At 43.4% G+C, this 16,676-nt stretch overlaps 1 protein-coding gene across 1 annotated transcript; it reads right to left on the bottom strand.

Annotated features, from left to right (window-relative positions):
* Positions 1–5,356: 5,356 nt before the first annotated feature.
* Positions 5,357–15,385, bottom strand: LOC309366296 (uncharacterized protein; the record flags this gene model as incomplete). Its single annotated transcript, XM_081904748.1, has 3 exons — positions 15,318–15,385; positions 11,068–13,687; positions 5,357–5,439 (listed from the first exon to the last, which is right to left on the bottom strand). Exons 2-3 carry the CDS (start codon positions 13,271–13,273, stop codon positions 5,357–5,359), a joined length of 2,289 nt encoding a protein of 762 aa, XP_081760874.1. The 5' UTR covers positions 13,274–13,687; positions 15,318–15,385.
* Positions 15,386–16,676: the final 1,291 nt, after the last annotated feature.

The following is a 16,676-nucleotide window of genomic DNA, read 5'->3' as shown; positions in this document are numbered from 1 at the left end:
ACAGATGCTTTTTATTCCCATTTTAATAAGTTTGATTGTGTTGCAGGAAAATCAGCCACAGGGCCTTTGGAATCACCTTTCATTCCGTCATCTCTTTCCTCCTCCTACGTCTCAGTGGTGGGCCATCAGATTCAGCCCCCAACATCTCCAGTGAAGGTGGGAGGGACTCCTGTCTGAAACCATGGAAAGCTGCTGCCAATCATTGACAATACTGAGGTAGAGGCATCAATGACCTGACTCAGTATAATGCAGCTATATATGTCCCCCTTTTAATTTAGCTTTTGCAAGGCTCCGTGCGCCCCTCCAATACCAAAATGCACATCTTCCATATTATAAACACACACAATCCTCTCCTATCTGTGTTGGTAGAAAGCACTTCACGGTGTCACGTACGCCCCAATAAAGTAATAATTTTGAAGAAACAAAGATGGTTTTGGAGATCACTCCAAATTAATGAAAAACTATATGAAACAAAATTGTCCTAGCGCATATACAGTAGTGCATATGCACTGAGGTCTCTAAGGACCCTCATATTAATTTCTTGCACAGTCCTGATAATCATGAACTCATGCCTTCAGCTCATGAGGGTACGAATATAAAAATAATACTATATGGTTAACACCTCCTTACTTTAACTACTGTAGCAACATAATGGTGTTGTTAAGTATGAGTTTTCACTGTGACTGGGCTCTTAGATCCAAAATACATTGTGGATCTATAGTGTTTCATCCCTCCTGCACTTTAATTGGGATCACACTGGCCCTAAAAAAAGCACAGTGGGAGGGAGTTTGAAATGCCACAATACAATCTGTACCTTTATTTGAAAGTTAGTACAGTGGTACCTTGAGTTAAGAACTTAATTTGTTTTGGAGTTCCGTTCTTAACCTGAAACTGTTCTTAACCTGAGGTACCACTTTAGCTAATGGGGCCTCCCACTGCCACCGTGCCACCGTTGTGTGATTTTTGTTCTCAATCTGAAGCAAAGTTCTTAACCCGAGGTACTATTCTGGGTTAGTGGAGTCTGTAACCTGAAGCATCTGTAATCTGAAGTGTCTGTAACCCGAGGTACCACTGTAATGAACATTTTACATTTTCAATACACTTTTGGTACCAGTTATGATGGTCTCAGATGTGCCAGACAGGAGAGCTGTGAATAGTCACTCATTGTCTCCTCCTTTTTTTTCACTTCACCCCCAGAATCAATTGATTCATTATTTGCATTATATGAGGATGAGTGATATCATGCCAGCAGCACCCGATACGGCCTACATTAGAAAGGTGTTAAAATAAAATTGGGGTGATATCTGGAAAAACCACACATTTCCATTTAACTTTTCTTGCCTTTGAAACCTCCTAACTCAAGGCTGATCTTACAATGTAAGGAGTATATTGAATGATGGTTTAAGATTGCCAAACATCAATGATGCCAGACATAATTGCCGGTGCTTCATAGTTTTGGAATGCTACTGATTTACCGAGAACTAAGTGACAAAATACACTGATTACAAACACCCAAAACTGTTTCTTACATATGAGCCTTCCACAAATTAATATTCCAATGCCAGATCAAATGCTTCCATGTGTTAATTTAAAAGCAATATAGCGCCTTCTCAATGTCATTGAGCCAAAACTGAGTCCAGCGGCGTAAGCTGATACAATCTTTTCCAGAAGGCAGCCAAAAAACCCCCTAAAATTTATGTAATAGACCAGTCTGTCAATGGAAACTAGAATGAAGATGATCCCACACAGGTCTGCAGTTAACCTAAGTGATGACACAGAGAGAAAATATTTGATTGGACCTTTGCAAATGATTAATACACTTTGCAATGCGTTGCTGACCTGGAGTCAATTTTCCTGGCAATAGCTTAGCCCAAGAGTATCAGACAGCATATCATCCATTTGCCTTACATCTCTGGAACTGCATGGTAAGATTATGTCATGTTGTGGCAGAGCTCCATTCTGCTGCACTCTCTTTGTAAGGAGAACCATTGTGTTACAAGTCCCCTTTGAAGGAGCTGTTTCATGCTATGCCACACTTTGTATACCTGCAAACAATTCCAATGCAGGAACTGGAAGAGGCAGGAACCAATACGCAAATGTGCAGTAAAGCACATGACTAAGAACTACTGCTAGGGATTGTGCAATGCTGGAGATAGACTCCTGATGATCGGTCCTGATGTTGTTTCATGGGAATATGGTCTCAACAACCTGGAAATAGATGCTGTTGAGAAGCCAGGGGTGAACAGTGTGCAAGTCTCAGTGGCCACTGTATAAAAAAATATGGGAGAGTCAAGCAGTGGGGCAGGGGGGAGTGAAAAATGGAAGTTGGGAGTCTGTTGCCTGGAGTGAAACAGATCCAAGAAAGCTTTGTATCTTAGGGAAAGGGGAGGTTACAGAGCTACAGAGTAGATCTATTGAGCTGGGGAGTGAGAGGTCATAGTGAGAGATTGGACCTGCGTGACAAGTCAGTTCTCTTTAAGCCAGGGAAATATTTAGTTCTCTCAGGGATTGCAGAGATTCTAAACAGAGTAGTATGATCAGAAAGGGAGCTTTTCACAAACCACATTAATCATTTGTTTAGATTTATATTCTACCCTTTCCCAAAGGCTTGGGGCAGATTGAAAATTAAAAGCATATAGTGTGATAACATACAGCATCTACATCAAGGGGGTAGGAAGCCTGCAAACTGTGGGTCAAATCCAGCCCTGTGCAGGTCCCGGTTTGCCCCTCGGGGCTGTTTTCTGCCAACCACACCCACTTGCCACACACATGTGACATCAGGTATAGGGCAGGTAATATTGTGTTTGAATGCTGTGACCTGCCATGGGACTTCAGGGTGAAGGGAGGATAAAAAAATTAATAAATCAATTCACAATATTTCTATTTCAGACAGGGTAGGCACATGTTATCATGAGCCCCTTGGTTCCATCACTATCAGGCATGGTTTGGCAGCCTGAGGCCTGCAGGACGCAGAGAGGTATACAACTTTAATAAATAATAAAAACATAATGAAAGCATAACTTATGTAAGCTACAAAATTTCACCACAGTGGACAGTGAGAGGCATAATGTATTTTGTTGTCAGAAGATGAACTGCAGCGGGGGGGGGGGACCCCACTGCTTCATGCAATGCAGACAGGGCAAAACAGAAAACAATGTCTTCTATAGACATGGCAGTCCTTCAAGTACTTGAAGTTGGCTATCATCTCTCTTCTTAACTCCAGGCTAAACATATCCAACTCCTGCAACCTTTCCTCCCACAGTTTGGTCTGCAGGCCCCTCACCACCCTTCCATTCTCCTCTGGATATGTCCCTGTTTGTTGGTAACCTTCTTAAACTGTGTTCCAGTTTATAGATATCCTCCTCAATGCTGTGAGTAATTTAATGCTCTTCCATTATTCCTAGAGCAATCATTTTATATTATTTTATTAGTTCTAATCATCAGATGGCATGCAGTCTGATCTCAATGTTCTCACAGATGTCTATTAACCAAAATCCCTTAAGTCCTCCTTAGGTTTTCCGTGGAATAGATGTAAGTTTTTATTGTTATCTGTTGACAGGTTGATGCTTTTAGCACTTGGGTTAAGAGACAGATGAGACCCAGATAAAATGTTAGCACTCAAACGCCCTTAAATTTGACTGACCAGAGTTTGGATGTGGATCACACTGATCCCTCAAACACAGAGGCGTGTGACCCTCTCTATATGCAATTAAAGCGATTTACTGTTCTCAAGGTTAGGATGTATTGTAGTTTCCTTTCTCTGCCATAAATCACAGTTGTGTATAATCCAGGGAGTAGCAAATTAAGTATGAAGCGGTTTCATTCTTGGTTACATTCACAGGAACATACAAAGCTGCCTTACAAGTGGTCAAACTACTGGTCCATCTAGCTCAGTATGGTCTACACTGATTGGCTGTGGCTCCAAGGAATCTCTAGCCCTACCTGGAGATGCTAGTGGTTGAAGCTGGAATCTTCTGCCTGAAAAACAGAGGTTCAACCATTAAGACATGGCCCTTCTCTCAAGACTAGAATTCTGCAACCAAAGTTTTGGTTGGTTTAGACTTCAGCTTCCTAATCCCTGACACTCCTGGTCATGTGACTACTTCACCACTTTTGTAGGCCCATCTATCTACCTTGCCTTTCTATAGGATCAAACCATTTAAGGAAATGGCAGCCAGAAACCTGCTACGTGGCCAGACCAAATGTGACCCATAGGTGCTGACTGTAAGGGGCCAGGGCACCCACAATGCAGGGCTCCAACGTGACTTCTGGTTTCTACCAGAAGCCATGGTGGAGCCCCAATGCGACCTCACAGACGAAGCCAGAGACCCTGCCAGGCCTCCAAACACGACTTGCAGTAGAAACCAGAACTTATGTCGGAGGTCTTGCAAGGCTTCAGACGTGACCTCCAAAACCCTGTGAGGTCTCAGAAGCAATGTCCAATGCCCTGTCAGGCCTCCAAATGTGACCTGATAGAAACTGAAGTTGCATTGGAGGTCTTGCGAGGCCTCGGACATAACCTCCAAGATGCCTCAAGGCCTTGGAAGCACTGCTGCTCTGCCGACGCAATGTGATGTCACACTACATCATGGGCACCATTGGGCACCCATAACCTGGAGCTCAAGTCAGCGCCTCTGCTGTGACCTCATGGAAATTCAGCCAATCACTGCCAGAGACCTGATCACTACCATTACCTTCACACTCAATCCGTTATGCATTCTAGTACAAATAGTATTATGGGATTGGGGTTGGACTAAATGCCTCTTCAGCATCCCCCACCAACCCTGTAATTCTATACTTGCAAGACTGGGATCTGGATAAGAAGACAACTTCTAAAATGGTCAGACTAGTTTCTTTTCTTAGGTAAATAGCTTTGCTGGATATGTTAAGGATCCCCTTTTCTTATGTAAGCCAGGGGCAGTATGTTGCCATAGAACTAAGTGGCTGGAGATGCTTCAGGAAGGGAACACCAGTATGGCAAAAGAGGGCATCTCTTTCTTTTTCTCTCAGTCGGAAGTGATGCTGCTGAGGTGTCTGTTCATGTGAAAGAGAATAATAGACTGGCAATTTTGCAGTCACACAGAGTCAGAGAAGAGGGCTGAGTTTTAGTCACTGAAAGCTAACAGCATTTGGAGGGCTGGTTGTGTCCCCCAAGGAATCTGATGGGAAGGTGTGAACTTTAAGAAACCTGTTGAAGTTAAGCTTTGTATCCACCTATGCTCACCTGCCTATGTGGGTAAATAAAACCATCTGCCACAAAAAAGGGAAAACAATCAGAACCTGGGTATGCACTATGCCCCTGGAATTATCACCGCTCAGAGAATAGGAGTGAGCATTGCAGTACGGATATTTGATGCTAGCTTGTATTTTTTAACACAAGATTGTTTTCAAGTCTCATTTCATTTTTGCTTTCACAAGCAACTTTGATCACAGTGAAGACTGTAAGAAAACGAAATGTGCCAAAAAAAGCTGAAAAGAAACAGTCCAATAGATTTTCTTTGGACACTATCTCATGATGACTTTGGACTGTTGTACTGAATTCTAAAGCCAACCAATCCCTTTAGAAAGAAGCATCAGATTTCTCTAGTTAGGCAAAGATAAGAACATGCTTGTAACAAAGTATTTTTGAATAATATATTTTTCAAGAGTCACTTGAGGTTATTGTGAAATGTATTTAAGTGCAGAGTGTATCATGGAATGGAAGCTGTTTTCCCACTGGAGAAAGAACATGGTAACTTGGGAAGATTATCTAATCTACCCTCCACAGTTCAAATTCATCAATTATGTGTTCAGAGAATTGTGGAGTTGGAAGAGACCATTCATCTAGTCCAACTCTCTGCAATGCAGGAATCTCAACTAAAGCATCCATGACAGAGGGCAATCCAACCTCTGCTTAAAATCTGCCAATGAAGGAAAGTCCACCATCCTCCAAAGAGAGACCATTCCACCGTTGAACAGTTCTCACCACCACAAAGCCCTTCCTGATGTTCAGTCAGAATCTCCTTTCTTGTAACATGAAGCCATTGGTTCAGAACCTACCCTCCAGAGCAGGAGAAAACAAGCTTGCTCATCTTCCATGTGACGGTCCTTTAGCTATTTGAAGATGGCTATCATATTTCTCCTCAGTCTTTTCCAGGCTAAGCACAACCAATTCCCTCCTCATAAGGCTTGACTTCCACATGCTTAATCATAGTGGTTTCCCTTCTCTGCACATGTTCCAGCTTGTGAATCCTTCTTAAATTGTTGTAATTGTTTTGAGGGACTTCAACATCCATGCCAAGGCGAGCATCCATTAGGTGCCTGGGGACTTCATAGCTGCCTTGAAAACCATAGGGCTGTCCCAACATGTCACTGACCCATTGCATGTGGCTGGACACACTCTGGACATTTTCAGAGTGGACATTTTTCCGCAGGAAGAGGGTGAACTGAAAGTGGGGAATATTGACATCAGTACCCTTGTCATGACTGTTTTTCCTGTTGTTTTTCCTAGCCTGCTTACAATATTTTACAATATCTTTCCTTTAAAAGATTGATTTTTATTTTAAATTACAAACAACAAAAACTTTGTTTATTCAATATGCAGGGACAAATTATTGCACAGAAATATTCTGCCTCCTCTGAGTGTCTTCTAGCTCTGGGCCTTTGAGTATTGTATAGAACACTTTACAGTAGTACCTTGGGTTAAGAACTTAATTCGTTCTGGAAGTCTGTTCTTAACCTGAAACTGTTCTTAACCTGAAGCACCACTTTAGCTAATAGGGCCTCCCGCTACTGCCACCGCTCCATCACCGTGCGATTTCTGTTCTCATCCTGAAGCAAAGTTCTTAACCCAAGGTACTATTTCTGGGTTAGTGGAGTCTGTAACTTGAAGCGTATGTAACCTGAAACACCTGTAACCTGAGGTACCACTGTCTCTGGCACCACAGACATAAATATAACCTGGGGCTTGCATTATAAGCCACCTGCCCACCCCATACATAGGAAATCTGATTGAAATAGAAACACTCCCCAATTTTTTGTGATTTTATTTTCCTCAACACTGGATGAAAGATAAATAGGTTGTTACTTGGGTGTGTCTGTGCCTGTGATTGTGAAAATATCTGCTATTTTCTGCTATGTTGCTCCTCATGTAGACACTTGGCCAAGACAGCAGCTCCCAGTGTTAAGCTTTTCTCCACAGCTTCTGAGCAGTTTAAAATCTTTTTGTTACCATGTAGTGCCGGTTAAAGCTGCTTTCAGATCTCTGGCTCCTGGGACACTGCCAACAACATTCGAGGGGAAGGAGGAAGGGGGAGAGGGAGGAATGAAACAGAAGCACCTCCAGCCACATTTCCTCAACACTCCTGCCACCACTCAGAAACGTAGTAAATTCAAGCCAGAGAAGGATTGGTTGGTGGTGGTGAATAATGCTTGATTCATAACGCAGCTGAGCATTATGAACTGAAGAAGTTTGTATTCCGAGTTCATATCCCTGCTCAGTTTTCTGAATACGAACCAGTGACATCAGTCAAAATAGAATAAAAATGTGCACTGCAGATGAGTCGTGACAGTCTTGCCCAGTCACTATTTATTCACTCCATTTCTACCCCACCCTTCCTCCCAAAGGGAGTTCAGGGCAGCAAACATTTCTGTGATAAAAATAACATAAACATGTATTTGTTGTGAGGATAAGAATGTAAGATGGGCCTTGCTGGTTCAGGCCAATGGCCCATTTGGTCCAGCATCCTGTTCTCACAGTGGCCAACCAGATGCCGGTGTGAACTCTGCAAGCAGGATCTGAGCAGAACAGCACTCTCCCCTCCCCTGGTTTCCAGTAAACGGTACTCAAAAGTATTGCTGCCTCCAGCTCGGGAGGCAGAGCATAGCCACCATGGCTAGTAGCCATTGACAACCCACTATGAATTTTAGAACCCTCTGAGCTCTCTGTTGGAATGGCAGGATTTCAATGTGATAGATCAAGCCGTCAATGATAGAGGAATGTATATACAGGCTATCAAAAGCGCGCTCAGCAGTATAGACCAGTTGTTCCTCGTGAGCATGGGAGTTCCCATGCCTACACACACCTCTCTTTTCAAGGGAGTAGGAAAGTCCCCTGAAACAGGAGTTCCGTGCATTGATGAGGGTACATATGAAGCTCTTCAGTGGGTCTTGTAAAACAATCGAAAGAGCACGACTCATTTCAGCATTGCTGTGCTGTTGTTCCTTAATGTGACAAACCTTGTCAAATGTAGGAATGAGGAAATCCATATACTTAGCACCAGAGATTTGGTTCCCCTCAGAGCTTTTGATTCAGTAAAAACTAAAAAGAGAAGGTTAGACGGCAGCTGACTTAAGGGTAGATAGCATTATCGCAAGTGACATAAATCTAAAGATGAGGAGCAAGGGATCTCTACAGCTGGAAAAATATAGCTGGAAGTTTCCCAACCCAGACAGTCTAGGGCTGTAAAGCATATTGAAGAAGAAAAAAGTTCTTAAACAGCTGCAAGATGAAACGGCCTATGATGTATCACTCTCTAATTTGGCTTCTAGGAATTCAGAATGGATTTTATCTCTGAAACACAGTGGCAGGACTTAAAGGAAATGGACATAGGTAGTTAGGGAGCATTCCAAGATAAAATGTCTTGATTTAGAGCCTTTTTCTTCATCTTGAAATGGTGACTAATTATTAAAACACATGTTTAAAGCTCAGCATTCCTTTTCAGAGACTTTTGCCTATTAAATAGGACCTGTATATCCAAATAAAATAAGACCCATTCACCCCAATACAGAAACTGCTCAAGGGTCATAGATCATAGAATGGTAGAGTTGGAAGGGACCATGAGGGTCATGTAGTCCAATTCCCAGCAATGCAGAAATATTTTGCCCAACGTGGGACTCCAACCCATGGCCCTGAGTTTAAGAGTCTCATGCTTTGCCAACTGAGCAATTCAAGCAGATGATACATAAGCTGTGCTGCACATATGGAAATCCTACCACCCCCAATGGCTTCCTCATGCCTCTAAGCAGTGGTTGCTGGTTAAGGCCAAAGGGCCCCTTTAGCTCAGCATCCTTGCTTCACAGTGGCCAATCCATGAGAAGCTCACAAGCAAGATGAGCCTGGAGAAGAGGAGGTTAAGGGGTGATATGATAGCCATGTTCAAATATATAAAAGGATGTCACATAGAGGAGGGAGAAAGGTTGTTTTCTGCTGCTCCAGAGAAGCGGACACGGAGCAATGGATCCAAACTACAAGAAAGAAGATTCCACCTAAACATGAGGAAGAACTTCCTGACAGTAAGAGCTGTTCGACAGTGGAATTTGCTGCCAAGGAGTGTGGTGGAGTCTCCTTCTTTGGAGGTCTTTAAGCAGAGGCTTGACAACCATATGTCAGGAGTGCTCTGATGGTGTTTCCTGCTTGGCAGAGGATTGGACTCGATGGCCCTTGTGGTCTCTTCCAACTCTATGATTCTATGATTCTATGATTCTATGATTCTAAGATCTGAGTGCAACAGCACTTCCCTGACTTGTCAATGCCAGCAACTGGTGTTCAGGGTGACACTGGCTCTGACTAGCAGAGGAAAGTCATAGCCACCTCAGTGGGGTGTGGGGAAGAAATATCATCCACATGTACAAAGGAAAGTAAACACATAATAAACACATCCAGCAGTGAATGGGAGTGAAAGGTCAGACAGCCATTGCCAGTCAAGACTAGTAGACAAGACTACTCAGGTTAGATGGGCAGGAATTTATCTGGTAACAGCCATGTGAAACAAATATATGCTTACCTAGCTAGCCACAAGGATAGCTGCAGATGGAAAAAAACATAGTAAGACTGCAAACTTGTACACAGTTATGTGGGAGTAAGTCCTACTAAACTCAGTGGGGCTTACTTCTAAGTATTCATGTATGACAGGGGTGAGGGACCATTTTGGCTCTACAGGCCAGAACCTTATCATGATCAGCCACATGAGCCAAATTTGAAAGGTGGGTGGGGCTACATACCTGCCAATCACATACTGTCATTATGATGCCACATGATTGGCAGGTGGGAGGGCCCCCTCACAAAATCATGGAGTTACCGCTTGGGAAGCACTTCACAGGACATTGGCAGCCCCACATTCAAAGTTTTGAAGCACTGCTCACTTCCTCCATCCCTGCCCTTGAAAGGGAGGGCAGAAAAAAGGCTGAGTGTGAAGAAACAGAACTTCTCTATTTTTCTGCTCTTGTTTGCAAAACATAGCTTTGTGTACAATGTATAGGATTGCACCATAATCCTATACACACCTACTTGGACATTTTACTCTTGTCTGAAAAAGGTAGCTTTGTATAGACTTTATAGGATTGCACTATAAGGAAGCAAGGCCCATTGAACCCAAGTAGACACACATATGAAAGCACCATAAGGAAGTGTATTGACACCAGCATTACAGGAATGTCTTTATAAGGTATTGTCTCAAAAGTGGCTATAAAATATCCCAGGATAGATATACTGCTTGATTTTGCCACTTATTACAAAACTAGCATACTTTCCTTCATACGAAAAGCTGCATTGCATCACACAACCTAAGTTAGAACACCTAATCCTCTGCGGTGAGATGGTATCTTGCAATGTATGATGCAGTTCTTCCAAAAATATAACCATGTCAAGACATTCTTCTTTAAAGAGTCACGCTACTCACCTTTCCACTATCATCTGTCTTGTACTCCAGGCTTTTTGAGATATATAGACTTCCAAATGCATTTTATATATATATATATATATATGTGCTTTCGTAGATTTTCACGGGTACAGGAATGCAGGTTTTGGTGTCCTCGGGTGTCTTCCCGTGTAAAAGTTGGGGTGTCTAGGCGACGTTTCGACGAGGTCTCACTCGTCATCTTCAGGCTGGTGCTTTCGGCTTCTTGTTACTGGAACAGAGCAGGATCTCAGTGTTTGAGTTCCTATAAATACTGTTGAGGGGGTGTGGTGTATAGCCTCCAATGTTCTGGGCAGAGAGGAAGTTCCCAGGCTAGTGTGCCTTTTCTTCTTTTGTTCCTTAATTACTTGAGGGATATCTTGAGTGATTTCTTGAGTGATATCCTGAGTACCACTTAGGTGGGTCATTAGGTGTGGATTAGTTGCTAAAGTCTTTGTGTCTTGACCTCTTGAACTTTGTGAAGAGTTTTTCTGAGAAGATGGCTGTACTGCACTTAGTTGTGCTCTGGCTTGGCTTCGTGTATAGGGGCGAGCTGTGGTTTTGTGGCCTGTGTCAGCCAGATCTGTGTAGGGATTGCAGGGGGGTGCAGCATCCGGAGGTGCCACCATGGTTTGGCTACTGGATGGTGTCTGTAATTTATCTGTGGAGAGGGTCTGGGTTTGGGTCTGGTGTGGTTGATTGGTGATGGCGTTCTGTGTGCCTCTGGATCTGGTGTCAGTTTTTGTGGGGAGGGCTAATTTCCAGATGTCTGGCAAGCGGGATGTGTCGTCACGCTTGTTCATGTTGTGAGGGTGTTTCTCTATCTCAATGGCTTCCATGATTATTCTCTTGTGGTGATGTTCCATGTTAAAGAGCAATTTGGAATCTGCAAAATTAATTTCGTGTCCTGTTTCTTTCATGTGTTGGAAAAGAGAGGAAGTTTTTTCTTCTTTTTTGACGGCATTCTTGTGTTCTGCGATACGTGCATTTATTCGTCTGTTTGTTTGTCCAATGTACGTGGCTGGGCAGACTTTGCAGGGTATTTCATAGACCCCTTGGTTTTCCAACTGGATTTTATCCTTGGGGTTTCTGAGGATATTGGCTATTTTTTGGTTGGTGCAAAAGGCTGTTTTGATATTGTGTTTATGGAGGATTTTGCTAATTTTATCTGTAGTGCCCTTGATATAAGGAAGGAGGGCCATGCCATTGTTTTCTTCTGTGTCTTGGTTTTTGGGGGGTGTTTCTTTTTGGATTAGCTTCGTAACCCTGTTTTGCTGGTATCCATTGGCAATTAACACATTTGAGAGATTCTGTAACTCAGTTGTCAAGTGGTCTTTGTCAGCCAGGCGTTTGGTTCTGGAGATGAGAGTCTTGGCTACGGAGTTTATTTGTGCAGGGTGGTGGTGTGATTGTGCATGTAAGTAGCGGTTGGTGTGTGTTTTTTTCCGGTAGATAGTGTGTCCTAGGGAGCCATCAGGTTTTTTGTAGATTAGGACGTCAAGGAAGGGAAGTTGGTTGTTGGCTTCTATTTCCATAGTGAATTGTATTTTGGGGTGTAGGCTGTTGAGATGTGTGAGGAAGCTATCCAGTTTTTCCTTCCCGTGTGGCCAAATTACAAAGGTGTCGTCAACATATCTGAGCCAAAGTTTGGGTTTGTGTTCTGACTTGTCTAAAGCATTGGTTTCAAAGTGTTCCATGTACAGGTTTGCGATGACCGGTGAGAGGGGTGATCCCATAGGTGCTCCTTCTATCTGTTTGTATCTTTGTCCATTGTGGATGAAGTACGTGTTGGTTAGGCAGTGGTTGGTCAGGTCCAAGATGTATTCGGGGGGATTGTATTTGTTTTGAATGGCTGTCAAGGCTTCATTAATGGGCACTTGTGTGAAGAGAGATACAACATCGAAGCTCACAAGTAGGTCATTAGGATGTAGGTTTTGCTTCTTTATTGTTTCTATGAACTGGAAGGAGTTTGGAACGTGTGAAGAGATGGATTCTGCATAGGGCTGAAGTTGCTTGGCGAGAAATTTCGCGAGATTTTGTAGAGGTGAGCCTATGGAGCTGACTATTGGTCTGAGTGGTGTTCCTTCTTTGTGTATCTTGGGGAGGCCGTAGAGTTTGGGGCATCTGGATGATTTTTCTCTGGGGATGATTCTTAGCTGGATTTCTTCACTGATAGGAGAGGCTTTTATTTTGGATTTGGTGGTTTTTTCCAGATAGGTGGTGGGATCTGTTTTTATAGGTTGGTAGGTAGGATCTTGGAGTAGATTTGATAGTTTTGCTTGGTAGTCCGATGTGTTCATCACAACAGTGGCATTACCTTTGTCTGCTGGGAGAATGATTATGTTGTTGTCTTTCCTCAGGTTGGTGAGTGCTTTCTGTTCTTCTTTGTGTAAATTGCTTCTGGGTGGTTTGCTGGAGCAGAGGATGTTGGTGACTTCAAGTCTGATTTTATTGGCTTCATCTGGGTTGATTTTGGTTAGGCTAGCTTCGACTCCGCATATGATGTTTTCCGTGGGGATGCGTCTCGGGGCGACTGCAAAGTTGAAACCTTTGGAGAGTACTTTGGTTTCAGTTGTGGTGAGGATCCTGTCTGATATGTTATGTACTGTTTGTTTCATGGGTTGTTGTGGAGGGTGGCTGGGCTTCTGGCGTTTCTCTAGTTTGTGGAGTTTGTTGGTGTGTGTGTCTGTCTTATGTGAGGTCTCCGTTTCAGCTCTCCAGACGGCTAGTTGTTTGCATTTGTCCCAGAGTGCAGGGTGGATTTTGTTACAGAGTTTGAGGTGAAGAGTGAGCAGATCTTTGTTGGTTTGGTTTAGTAGGTATCTTTTCTTGTGTAGTTCGTTTCTGATTAGGGATAGTTCAGTTCGTTTCAGGATCCTTTCGGTAGCTGGGGTTTTAGAATGGAATTTAAGTTGGAAGCATGTGGGAATTAAGTTGTTGTCTCGGCAGTTGCGTAGGAACAAGAGATCACATAAGATGGTGGCTCTTCGGACTTCTAGTTTCTCGTAGGTTCTTGTCAGCTGGAAGGTTTCCTCCACAACAACCCATGAAACAAACAGTACATAACATATCAGACAGGATCCTCACCACAACTGAAACCAAAGTACTCTCCAAAGGTTTCAACTTTGCAGTCGCCCCGAGACGCATCCCCACGGAAAACATCATATGCGGAGTCGAAGCTAGCCTAACCAAAATCAACCCAGATGAAGCCAATAAAATCAGACTTGAAGTCACCAACATCCTCTGCTCCAGCAAACCACCCAGAAGCAATTTACACAAAGAAGAACAGAAAGCACTCACCAACCTGAGGAAAGACAACAACATAATCATTCTCCCAGCAGACAAAGGTAATGCCACTGTTGTGATGAACACATCGGACTACCAAGCAAAACTATCAAATCTACTCCAAGATCCTACCTACCAACCTATAAAAACAGATCCCACCACCTATCTGGAAAAAACCACCAAATCCAAAATAAAAGCCTCTCCTATCAGTGAAGAAATCCAGCTAAGAATCATCCCCAGAGAAAAATCATCCAGATGCCCCAAACTCTACGGCCTCCCCAAGATACACAAAGAAGGAACACCACTCAGACCAATAGTCAGCTCCATAGGCTCACCTCTACAAAATCTCGCGAAATTTCTCGCCAAGCAACTTCAGCCCTATGCAGAATCCATCTCTTCACACGTTCCAAACTCCTTCCAGTTCATAGAAACAATAAAGAAGCAAAACCTACATCCTAATGACCTACTTGTGAGCTTCGATGTTGTATCTCTCTTCACACAAGTGCCCATTAATGAAGCCTTGACAGCCATTCAAAACAAATACAATCCCCCCGAATACATCTTGGACCTGACCAACCACTGCCTAACCAACACGTACTTCATCCACAATGGACAAAGATACAAACAGATAGAAGGAGCACCTATGGGATCACCCCTCTCACCGGTCATCGCAAACCTGTACATGGAACACTTTGAAACCAATGCTTTAGACAAGTCAGAACACAAACCCAAACTTTGGCTCAGATATGTTGACGACACCTTTGTAATTTGGCCACACGGGAAGGAAAAACTGGATAGCTTCCTCACACATCTCAACAGCCTACACCCCAAAATACAATTCACTATGGAAATAGAAGCCAACAACCAACTTCCCTTCCTTGACGTCCTAATCTACAAAAAACCTGATGGCTCCCTAGGACACACTATCTACCGGAAAAAAACACACACCAACCGCTACTTACATGCACAATCACACCACCACCCTGCACAAATAAACTCCGTAGCCAAGACTCTCATCTCCAGAACCAAACGCCTGGCTGACAAAGACCACTTGACAACTGAGTTACAGAATCTCTCAAATGTGTTAATTGCCAATGGATACCAGCAAAACAGGGTTACGAAGCTAATCCAAAAAGAAACACCCCCCAAAAACCAAGACACAGAAGAAAACAATGGCATGGCCCTCCTTCCTTATATCAAGGGCACTACAGATAAAATTAGCAAAATCCTCCATAAACACAATATCAAAACAGCCTTTTGCACCAACCAAAAAATAGCCAATATCCTCAGAAACCCCAAGGATAAAATCCAGTTGGAAAACCAAGGGGTCTATGAAATACCCTGCAAAGTCTGCCCAGCCACGTACATTGGACAAACAAACAGACGAATAAATGCACGTATCGCAGAACACAAGAATGCCGTCAAAAAAGAAGAAAAAACTTCCTCTCTTTTCCAACACATGAAAGAAACAGGACACGAAATTAATTTTGCAGATTCCAAATTGCTCTTTAACATGGAACATCACCACAAGAGAATAATCATGGAAGCCATTGAGATAGAGAAACACCCTCACAACATGAACAAGCGTGACGACACATCCCGCTTGCCAGACATCTGGAAATTAGCCCTCCCCACAAAAACTGACACCAGATCCAGAGGCACACAGAACGCCATCACCAATCAACCACACCAGACCCAAACCCAGACCCTCTCCACAGATAAATTACAGACACCATCCAGTAGCCAAACCATGGTGGCACCTCCGGATGCTGCACCCCCCTGCAATCCCTACACAGATCTGGCTGACACAGGCCACAAAACCACAGCTCGCCCCTATACACGAAGCCAAGCCAGAGCACAACTAAGTGCAGTACAGCCATCTTCTCAGAAAAACTCTTCACAAAGTTCAAGAGGTCAAGACACAAAGACTTTAGCAACTAATCCACACCTAATGACCCACCTAAGTGGTACTCAGGATATCACTCAAGAAATCACTCAAGATATCCCTCAAGTAATTAAGGAACAAAAGAAGAAAAGGCACACTAGCCTGGGAACTTCCTCTCTGCCCAGAACATTGGAGGCTATACACCACACCCCCTCAACAGTATTTATAGGAACTCAAACACTGAGATCCTGCTCTGTTCCAGTAACAAGAAGCCGAAAGCACCAGCCTGAAGATGACGAGTGAGACCTCGTCGAAACGTCGCCTAGACACCCCAACTTTTACACGGGAAGACACCCGAGGACACCAAAACCTGCATATATATATATATATATATAAGACTTCACTAGCATTTCTGCTACACAGCAAGGATGGGGAATCTGTGACCCTCCAACTATTGTTGGACTAAAGTTACCAGCACTCTTGACCACTGGCCATCCTCATTGAAACTGATGGGCCTTGGAGTTCCAATAACAACTAGAAGCCCACAGGTACAGTGTCTGATCTGTTGTGAGAAGCATTAGCAGGTATGCTAGCGTTCATTAATTCATACTACTAAATTCTGCTTCCATTTAACTGACTTTCCTCATTTACCAATGAGAGTACAAATTATGTAAGTGGCAGATAAGCCAAGTAGTGCTACTACATCTCTGAGCCATCTTTTAGTTTGCTGAGGCCTAAGAGGATGCTGTCTGGATGCTCAGTGGCACCGCATACACCTGGAAGCAGACTCTCAACCTGATTGGCTCGGTCTCAGGCAGGAGGAGTGAAAAAGAACCAATTGAGTTTGGAGA

This window comes from Podarcis melisellensis (assembly GCF_964234715.1).
Source record: "Podarcis melisellensis genome assembly, chromosome: 3".
Classification (NCBI taxonomy): domain Eukaryota; kingdom Metazoa; phylum Chordata; class Lepidosauria; order Squamata; family Lacertidae; genus Podarcis; species Podarcis melisellensis.
The sequence above is the reverse complement of the archived record's forward strand: the minus strand, read 5'-3'. Positions and strand labels throughout refer to the sequence as shown.